The sequence below is a fragment of the Ursus americanus genome, chromosome 16 (genome assembly GCF_024610735.1).
Source record: "Ursus americanus isolate L20-20 chromosome 16, mUrsAme1.1.p, whole genome shotgun sequence".
Taxonomy (NCBI): domain Eukaryota; kingdom Metazoa; phylum Chordata; class Mammalia; order Carnivora; family Ursidae; genus Ursus; species Ursus americanus.
In genome coordinates, this window is record NC_142142.1 from 60,766,297 (window position 1) to 60,777,034 (window position 10,738).

At 40.6% G+C, this 10,738-nt stretch overlaps 1 protein-coding gene across 3 annotated transcripts in view; it reads right to left on the reverse strand.

Annotated features, from left to right (window-relative positions):
• The window catches only part of GRIA4 (glutamate ionotropic receptor AMPA type subunit 4), a 361,556-nt gene extending 354,273 nt beyond the window's left edge, over positions 1-7,283 (reverse strand). For 2 of the 3 annotated variants that reach the window (XM_045797670.2, XM_087868488.1), the window contains exons 1-2: positions 6,423-6,582; positions 5,073-5,231 (exon numbers count right to left, since the gene is read on the reverse strand). In XM_045797670.2, the coding sequence (XP_045653626.1) occupies positions 5,073-5,231; positions 6,423-6,510 (247 nt within the window). In that variant the 5' untranslated portion in view covers positions 6,511-6,582. Of the gene's footprint in view, positions 1-5,072; positions 5,232-6,422; positions 6,596-7,159 lie in introns of those variants that run through there. The other variant, XM_045797668.2, reaches the window with a different exon arrangement.
• Positions 7,284-10,738: the final 3,455 nt, after the last annotated feature.

Genomic DNA, 10,738 nt, shown 5'->3' on the forward strand with positions numbered 1-10,738 from the left:
AGTTGCCCAGAAATGTCTTGCCCTATTTTCTTCAAAACACTGCAAGTAAATTAGGAAAAAAGATAAATGGTAATTTTTTCTTCTTCCTTAAGTAGCCTCAGTTTGGGTGTATTTTTCACACCCAATGGACTCCTCATAAAACAACTTAGGATAGTGGTTAGAAGACCAGAGGTCAAACCCTGGCTTGCAGCTTAGCAGCTACCTGGTCTCTGGCAGGTCAAGTGACTCCTTTGAGCTGAAGCCGGCTTAACTACCAAATACAGATGGTCTTTTCAGAGTCTCCTTCTCAGACCAGTTTGAGGTCGAATAAAATCATGTATATGAAAGCAGTGTAAAAACTAGGTGTCATCATAAAATGTAAGGTGTGTTGTATTTATTCTTCATTTTAAATTTCCAAACAATAATAAAATTATGTAAATAAGATCTCTAAGTATTTTTTAATGCCACAAAGTAAAAATCTCCCTCTTTGGGAAATAAACAATACTTGGAATAATATGGTTGAAAACAAGGTTTAAGGAATTTTTCTAATAGTTTTATAAAAGCTTAATCCTGTGAAAATGTTGAAATACAGCAATGGAAATTACGAACCATCCTATCACTTAAGATAGGGTCAAACTATAGGAATATGATTCATCTTCGTCAATAATCTCAAGATGGAAAATTAAGAGGGAGAGAGAAAGATCATCAAAGAATTATTTCAAATCAACAGAGATTTTTGCTAACAACTCAAAATAAAAAAACCTAAGGACAATCAGGTAGGGTCGTATCATTCATTTCCATAAGAAATAATCCAAAGTCAAACAGTATTTAATTCTTATATTCTTCTAACAACTCTGCAGGTCAAACTATCAGAAATTTATTTCTAGCATGTTTAAGATTATTATAGCAGCCCAACGTAAACTCTTAGAATGTCTTTTCAGGGCTAAGAGACAGTATCATTTAACACCCTTAAATTCAATGAATTTTTATTAAGTACCTACTGTATAAGTGGAAATGCCTACAGAGCCTACTGGATATAGTGGCCCATTTTCAATATATTTAGATTAACTAAACATGTATATCTTACAGACCAGCCTACTTTTACAAGTAGCACTCATCTTGGATATTTAGAATTGACAAAGAAACCGGCCACAAACAGAACTATTATTTAACTCTAAAAAGAACACCTTTTTCACCATCATGAGGGTATAATACATGTTCTATTTGGGATTGTTACAACTTTCCAATCCACCATTTTTTAAACCGCTAAATAGACAGGCTTAAGACAGAAAAAAGAGAGTAAGATTAAGACATCATTAAAAAAAAAAAGTATTAACCGAATGGTCCTTCCTATGGAAGTTAAAAAAGTTGAAAATATGTCATAAGGTTCTTTTATTATTTCACCAAAGTTATAATACAGTACTTGATCTGTTTTATTATGCATTTCCTATTGCCCGTCTGAAATTTAAGAGTCATTTCAGAAACTGAATATTTGTGGATTACGTTGCAAAGGTACTGTCTTACCGAAGGAAGGATTTCTGATGCAACTGGACTAAACTAATAATTGTAATGATGCAAATATTTTTATCTTTGAAAACATTTGGTGACAGACTACTTTAGTATTTTGGTTATTATTTATGGTCAAATTTAATATACAACATCATCCAAAACAGAATATCTCCATTCATTAACTACTGAAAATATAAGAAAACAGCACGTTTTCAGATTGCCTCAAATGTTTTGCAAAGGACATATCCAATTTAAATAGCATGTGTGTTTGTAAGGATAGCTAATTTGGTCAATTGTATGGCCTTTTATTAAAGAGCACTGCCATATTGAATTTATTTATAAAATATCCATTTTGCTATACCCCATCCTTTGGATGAACCACAACAAAGGAAGGTATACTTTTAATTACATTTTGAAATTTGAACACATAGGCTATTTATTACACCTAACTTTTTACCATTATTTTAATAGATCATAATTTTATATTATCTGTATTTCTTATAATTTCAATTTTATATTGAGCCAAGTGTGACTTTCCAATAATGTGAACAGTTTAAAAGGAAAGCAGTATTAATAGTACACAAATATCATTAAAGATAAGACAAAACATAAGCTGAAATTATTTTTCCTCTCTCAGGAAGTTGGGATTTATACCGAAAGTGGTAAGTTCGAGTAAATCAGGTCTAGACTTACATCATATGCAAACTGTATACACAGAACGTTTAGATTGCCCGAAGTATTCTTAGAGTGCTAAATTGATTCTGAGGCAAAAGAAGCAGCAGGAAACTACATCTGTCCAACAGATGACCAGTGCTCGTCATTCTTCAATCTGCTTTCTGTCTTGTGAGCGTACACAGCCTGCCTCATGGCCCTTATTCCCAGACAGACTGGATCCTGCACTCTGACTGGGACCCACTGCAGGTCAGTCACAGTTACAATAAACCTAGCCAGTCATAGCTTATGTCTTTATATTTCATCTAACGTGAAAAATTTAAAAATCCAGTCTGTATCACCCTGAGGAATAAGTTCCATGTTAATTTTCCAGAATACTATTTTTATTCTTTTGTACCCAAAGGCAGAGAGCTTGATAGATGAGTTTGCCTCATACTTAGTGCTTACATTTCACCTTTAATGGGACTGGAAAATCACACATGTATACGCTCCCAGTCAGTCCACTCAACAAACACCAATTCCCTGACCCACGCTCTCGGACAGTTCATTTTTTTCCCCCAATTCTGCTCAGAATTGTCTTAAGGATATTTGGCATACTCATTTGTCAAAAACAAAACAAAACAAAACAATACAAAACAAAACAAAAGTCCTTTTCTTCACTAGAAAACATTTTTCCTCATTTACAATTTATGTTTCTTTAAAAAATATTTTAAATGTATACAAAGTCAATTACTTGTGATTATGGAAAAATATGATATTGCGAACACTGTATTAATGCTTGGGTTCAAAATCAGTAGTCTCAAAGTTTACCTAGTTTCAACTTCCTCAATCCTAACGTGTTAAAGAATAACATATTATCTACATTTTGTACCTTCTACTTTTTCATTCTGTGTGCAGCTTCCTGTCAATTTCCCATGTGTACAGGTACTTTACCACTAACACTTTATATAATATTTTCATCACATAAATAAAATAATGTTCATTAACATTATCCTGAAGGAGATTAATAAATGATATGGAGGAAGAAAAGATCAGTGCTTTATAGTTTCTATAGCTGGGTCACAATATAAACTTTAGAATACCTAAGAATTTAATTTGTAAACACGAGATAACATAAAACTAATATATCTGCCACTTTCAAGAAAGCCTTTCAAAATTTAGTAATAAAAATTAATATTTAAATAGTAGTTTACTGTTGACAAAGTACCATCACATATATTTGGATCATGAGTTATTTTTAAACTTAGTAATGTTTTGTTGATAAAATCTCAGGAGAGACATGAAAAAACTACTTAAAAAATAAATATATTCAGGTACTAAGCAGAGTACTCTGCATCTAGAACTACTTGCAATATTGACATCCCTTTCAAAACTTGAAACACAAAACTAATAGCTGATAAAATCTGCAAAAATAACTATCCACAAAGGTAGCTCTAATTCATGTATGTTTCTGCTTAAAAGTAACTCCCTTCTGCTACAATGTAGATTTTATCATTAAATACAACAAATGATTTTTCCTAATTAAATAGTGCTCATAGTAACTACAGAATTCCCGCAAAGTACTACAATTGTGGTAGTTTACAAAATGTCAAATGCTTGGACCATCTTATGAAACCAAATTCTAAAATAAAGTAAAGTTGGATGCCAAAAATTTAGGGAAAGCAATCATGCTGTTAGATGACTTACTGGCAAATAAACATGAATTAAAATAATTAAATCAATGGAGCAGATTTCCTCCAAATATTTTAAAACTCCTTGTTTTCAATATCACTTACTTGCTCACTATACTTTCTTGTACTGACAGGACTTTTAAAATTAAAATAGACTCTACTTGATATCATAAAAATGCAATTCAAATTAAACATTTTATTACTGCTATGCAAAATTTTATATAGAAACTATTCCTATATATCTTACATACTCTATGGCCATTATCTTAACACAAAAATTTTTGAACAGTAGTAAATTAGCATGTAAAGCTGAGGAGATATTTGAAACACGTATTTCAAGAGTGAAAATGCTACGTGAATGCTATTTGACTGATTACATTTTAGAGAGTTTCAAATTAATCTACCATTGATTATATTTTTTTACAGGAAGTTATCAGTATTTTGGTGAGGGAGCACGGCTCCGCTGCCTCATCACAGCATAGGTGAGGTCACCCATTCAGTTTCTGCGTGGGGGATGACAAATCAAGCTGGGCTGGTTCGTGAATTCAGGTGGATTGTGGACTAATGTGATTTGGCACCAAGGTAAGGATTCATGGAGTTCTATCCACAGGATATATGCATTACGTGATAGTAAGAGACATTTACAACCCAGAATATAAGAGCAGGGCAGCCTCAAGTGACATCACCAGATCATCTGCAGCGTCAACCAACCGTCTAGAATATATATCCTCCACACCAGCGCTCCCCTCTGCCTCACTCCCAGCAAGGCTCCCTGCACCTTCCCCAGTGTAGGAGAGCAAGTCTCCTCCTTAAAACCAAGACATATGCTTCCTCAAGTGAAAAGCAAATATGAAGAAACAAAGGAACAGAATAAAAAACTAGACAGAGTACAATTTGCACTAACTTGACATTCAGGTAACAGGAATACCACTGAAATGTTGCAGGAGAAATCAACCTGAATGATCCAGCCAAGAAATGAAAATAAATAAATAAATAAATAAATAAATAAATAAATAAGGAAGGAAGGAAGAAGAGAAGGGAGAAAGACCAGCTGAATATTCCCGACACTAAATCTTGATTGTTTTTTTTTAAACTCTGACTTGCTCTGGAACCAGTCAACTGTGGGAATCTTGCATTTCTTTTAAAAACCATTTTTGAAATAATATAATAAAGGGAGGAGGGGAACTCTATTGTTTCATTTTAATTCTCTTCTAATTTATCCACAACTTATGTTTTACTTACAAGCATTTGTCACAGCAAAACTGTTGGCTGTCTCAATGTTGTCCACATGAGGTACCAAATTAAACGGAGCTTCCGACGCATTGGGGCTGGTGTTATGAAGAAAAATTGCTAATCGAAAAGCCGTGTATTCCTGATCTGTGTTTCGGATGAAGAGACCACCTATTAAAAACAGCAGGAAAAGCACATTCAGTGTTTCCTCTTGGAAATGCAATACCCACCCCCAAGCACTGTCAAATCCACTGCCATTCAGCAACACACACAATTAGGAAGCTCTCCCTGCCACATCTTGAGACTGCCCTTTGTCCCTAAGGTGCATGTTTAGTATTTTAGTCTTAGGACAGCTCAGCGCTTCCCTGTCCCAATTTGTCATGATCACAATGACCTCTGAGACCATTGAGCGTGTTTTCCTCCCTCTCTTGCCCTCTCCATGATTTCCCAGCACACTGCTACATCAGCCAAGCTTGGGGCATTTCTAAGAGACATGCAGATGAACAGAAGAGAGGGTTTGCATTAAAATGCAGAAATAAAGGGATGTGGTGACACGCAGGGAAGAGGGGAATCGTAAAGGAGACATGAACTTTGTTTTCCTGCAGCTCCTGGCCTCAGCCTAATTAGCCCCGTTTTGTGCACAGTCCGCGAGAAACGATGCAGTGTTGAGGCTGGGCTGAGCTGGAAGAAATTCAATAGCTGCGTCCCATAAAAAGACAGGAGAGGAGAACAGCAAGGGAAACCAGGGATGGGTAGGGTCGCTGGCAGTGGAGTCCAACGGGAGGAATGCGGGCAAAAGACTCAAGAGGAAAACAAAATAAAAGGAGAGAAGGTTTTCGGGAAAGCGATCTAACTTTGGAATCGGTTAACCGGCAGCGAGCAAAGGCAGGGGGGTGTGGGTGGAAACGCTTTTTGCCCAGTGTCTTTCTGGAATGGTCAGAAAGCCGAGGAGTCCAGCATGGTTAGAAGTCTGTTTAAAATACAGAATAATAATTTTAAAGACCTCAACAAACTCGACATCTCTTCATGCTCTAGAGAAAGGAATGAGAGGAAATAGCACATTCAGTGTAATCAAACCTCACGGAGGTTTTTTTCCAACTTATTCCAACCCTACTTAAGTCGACTTGAACCAAAGGTGGCAGTGGGAACATGGGCAAGGAGGGACGGGTGGGCAGGGTGTGCATGCTTCAACTGAACCAGCACCAAAGAGGCAGTCATTGCACAGGGGCGAGGAGGAGGGAGAGGCAGAGGGGAAGGGAGCCGCCGAAGGTCTCCCCGAATTGCTCACTGGCAACTCATTTAACTCACTTTAGGATACCTGCCACAGACATCCACATGCACACCCCACCGGGCTGAGCTTACCTATCTGCACGCTGCTCGGAAAGGCTCCCATGGCGAGTCCCCAAAATCCAGAAAACAACAAGACAATCTGTCTGCAAATAATCCTCATCTTCTTTTCTCCTCTCCCTGGCGCGCGCTCTCTTTCTCTCACACTCTTCCTAAGGCTATTCAGAGAGGCATTGACGACGATGGCGCTAAAATTAAAAACCAAAAAAAAAAAAAAAAAAAAAAAAGAAAGAAAGAAAGAAAGAAAAGAAAAGGAAAAAAAAGAAAAAAGGAAAGGAGAGAGGTGTGAGTGGTTGGTTATGACTGCTCCCCTTCAGCAATCCATCGCGAGCTGCCAGATTTTTCCCGCAGTCTCCATAGCCCTGAGAGCGGTTTCCTGTCCGGCTGCAAATGTTGCACATGCAGAAGATGGTGGTGGCGCGTCTAGTGGCTGCTCGCGGGGACGAGACATGCGCCCTGTCCTCGCCTCCCTCGCGCCCGGCCCGCCGCTCGCCTTCGCGCACACACACCAACACTGCGCCGCGGCCGCCGCACGCGCGCCCGGCCCGCACGCCCGCACCCGCGCACCCCTCCCCGAGCGCAGCGCTGCCTCGGCGCGCCCCTCGCCCCCCGCTCGCTTGGCTGTACCCCGCCGGCGCTCCCCGCGCGCCCCGCTCTCCCCACGCTCTGCCGCCGGGCTGGAGCCGGGCTTTCCCTGCTCACCACTCGCCCACTCCCTCCTCTCTTCTTCCCCGGCTCGCGGAGGGACCTACTCTGGGGATGGGCACCCCTGCGCCCCTCTCTCCGCTTCTGCAGGCGCCTCCGCTTCTCCGCTGCACTTGGCAGGAAATTGGCCCTGCAGGCGGGGTGTACAAGACAGGATCAGGGGCTCAGGGAGTTAGTGGCTCCCCAGGCCCCCGGCCCCCTGCCGCATTCTTGCAGGCTCACGGGGAGGACCGGCTGCCTCCCTCCCCGACAGCCTTCGCCCTTCTCCCAGCCTCGCCCTCTTCTGCCACTGGGCTGCGCGCGGGGGACTCCGGTCCTCGCTGCAGCAAAGATTTCTCACCAGCAAACGGCCCGGGAATCTGGAGAGCCTGAGACAGGAATGGATGAGGTGAAGGGGCCCAGGGAGGGAGAGGAGGAGACAAGAAGGCAAAGGGCAGCCCGAGCAGGTTTAAGAAGCTGGGGCCAAGGAGGAAAGAATTGGAGGAGGGAAGCCTGGGGAAGAGACCCGGGGCAGAGGTAACATCCTAAGAAAGAGAGGGAGGACCGAAAAGTTCATTTAAATAGCAAAGTTTAGGGTAATGAGCAGGATGGCGAACAGCCTGAGAAATGAGGACTCTGGGATGGGGGGGCGGGGGGGGCTCCAGGACGTGGTTTGAAAGGCACGAGGCAGGGTAGGAGTAAGAACTGCGTGGAGTGCAAAGCAGTAAGAGTGATTGAAGCCTCCTTTCTTTCCAGCAGCCCATTCTGGAAGACACTTTTCCTCTGTGCTGTGGCCCACTTCTGGAGAATGGCGACACCAGTCAGGGACTGACGAAGGAGGATGGCAAGGACAGTGCTTGGGGCAGTGGGCACAAGTGTCTGAGAGGAAAATGGGGTCCTCTTCAGGCACATCTTTTCTTAGTCCGGCTCCGTGTCACCGCCAGGAGACTGAAGCGTGACACGGATGGTGTCGATGGTTGTGTTGACTGGTAGAAGAACACCGATTATCCTGGAACGTGTCAGGGCTCTTGTGTCCCTTCCTCCCCAGGGGCACCAGGGCACCATTAAGACTTCATCTCACCCGCCTGTGTGGATGGAGTCTGTACCACACCCGGGAGAGTGATGGTGGTAGCCATGAAGGATAGGTTTCTGATTTCCTCTGCATGGCTTGAGGTCTATGATCTACACAGTAGCTGCAATCCCCTAACTCATTAAACTGTGAAAGAAAGCATTTTAAATCTTTACGGTTCTGGTTCTTTGGGTGGTATTGGTTGGATCCTACTGTTTGAGAGCCTGGAAAGTAGGGTCACATGAGTCCATACCAAACTTCTGAGAAATCATTACAGGGAAAGATTCTCCTTAAAGGTTAAGGAACCTCATGAAGTAGTGTTTCCCATTACATTTTACAAAAGAATACAGCAAGTGTCCATGTTTACCCTATGTAACATCTGGGAAAAAAGCAAAATAGCTTACATTAAGTGGAATTATTACAAGGTCCCACCTGGTCAGATTTTTTTTTTTTTTTAATATGTACTACCTTTACCCCTTCAAGCCTCCTTATACAACAACATACCACCAATTACCTGTGCTTGTAATTTGTAAAGGACATTTCATCATCCCTGCTAAAACTTCAGTGCTTTTCTTCAGAGTGTTTTCTTTTGAAGTTCTGAGTTTCGCTTTTAATGTTGCGTCTTTCTGTGGTTGTTGGTATTTATCCACTTTCTGTTATATTGCACCGCAGAGTGTTATGACAAAAAACAACCTAATCGTGAGTAATTGGATTACACAAATCATACATTTGTCATTTCGGTGTAGAAGACTTTGGTCTTGCAAGTCAAGTGGGATTTGAAATGTTTTTCTTTTTGTCTTTTCTGTCAGTGTAAAAACCAAGGCTGTAAATAACATCATTCTGTTTCTCTTATAAGATAGTAAAATAGGCCACATAAAATTCAAGTTGAATTTAAATTAAATTAAAATTTCAAAACCCACCAAATCATGAAACTCATCACCTCGTTGGGCAACTTATGAAGTTCTGCCTGATGCACAGAAGGATTTAGCAATGTTTATTTTTCTCCAAATGGAAAGATTTGAGCTCATCTGAGGTAATGCTACCCTCAGTTTAAATGCAGGAAAAGTTTTCTGGTTCGTCTCACCACCATGATGACACCTTGGCTAACAGGACCACAGATAACATAATTGTATTTTTCCAAGATAGGAATCTGGGTATTTTTTTTTTAATTTCTATTTTTTCCAGTTAATAACCCCCCCAATTTACTTTATAAATCTAAATGATCTTTCTCTGTGTATCTCTATCCCTCTATGTAGATATCTCCTCCTGTTACACCTGTCTTTAAGATGCACCAAAACAGAAAGCATTTTGGAGTTGGTTAGAAGGAAGGCAGGGGGTGCTGCAGCAGATAGTATGTATTCATAAATAACAAATGACAATCAGTGCTGAAGACAGAACTGCCAAGAGTCAAAGTGTGGCTGGGGCGCCTGGGTTGCTCAGCTGGTTTAGCATCCAACTCGATTTCAGCTCAGGTCATGATTTCGGGGTCCTGGGATTGAGCTGTGTGTGGAGCTCAGTGCTGAGCATGGAGCCTGCTTGAGATTCTCTTTCTCCCTCTCCCTTTTTTCCTCCCCCCTGCTCTTGCTCCCTCTCTCTCTAAAAAAAATAAATAAAAAATAAAAATAAAAATGTGGCTAATAATGGTAGAGCTGGCACCTTCACTTTTAATCCTGAGTGTCTGGTCCTCTGAACCATTGTACAGTTATGACTTGTGATATACCCCCTATTGTAGGAAACAATCACTGGAGCCTCTCTTTGGAGCATTTGTAAAGGCAGAGGTAAAAGATCCTGCTACAACAGAATGAAAAAATTCAAAAGGTTATTACTAGCTGAGAAGACCAAAGATACACACACACACACACACACACACACACACACACACACACTTGATTTTATTGCTTTTGGGCTATTTTAAGTAAATATTTTCACAGTTTTCTGAACTGCAATTTACTAATACATTAAATGCAGGTATCATACCAGAAGATTTCTAAGATTCCTCACAACTTCCCAAATCTCTAACCCTGTGAGGTCAACTCAGTTCTGCTATGGGAAAGGCCCTGGTGCTGTGGGGAATCCCCAGATGAAGGAGCCACACAACCTTGTACTCAGAACACTCACACAGTGTGTCATAATATGGCCACAGACAGTCAATGAATCAAGGAACAAAGGGGGCTTTGTGGAGATTTTTCAATGAGAAGAGATAAATATAGGTAGATATAGCTTAGTAGGTAGAAAAATGGTGTCCAAGAGTCTGAGGGTATAAAGCACACACTGCTGAGCCGTTTTGGGGTACAAACTTGGAGTGGAGAGGTAGATAAGAATGGAAGTCAGGTTGGGGCATATCAAATAAAGTGCTTGGGATAGCAAATGTGTATATATATATATATATATATATATATATATATATACACACAATTACAGTGACTTTTTTTTTTAAAACTCATCACAGATGTATAATCTGTAATAGTATCATCAGGTATGACACTTTTAGAAAGGGAGTGGGAGTCAGGGGGTGGTCTGTTGCTGTGGACCAGGAAAGGCAGGAACTAAGGCTAATTTAAAGACTAGCCTTTCAAAA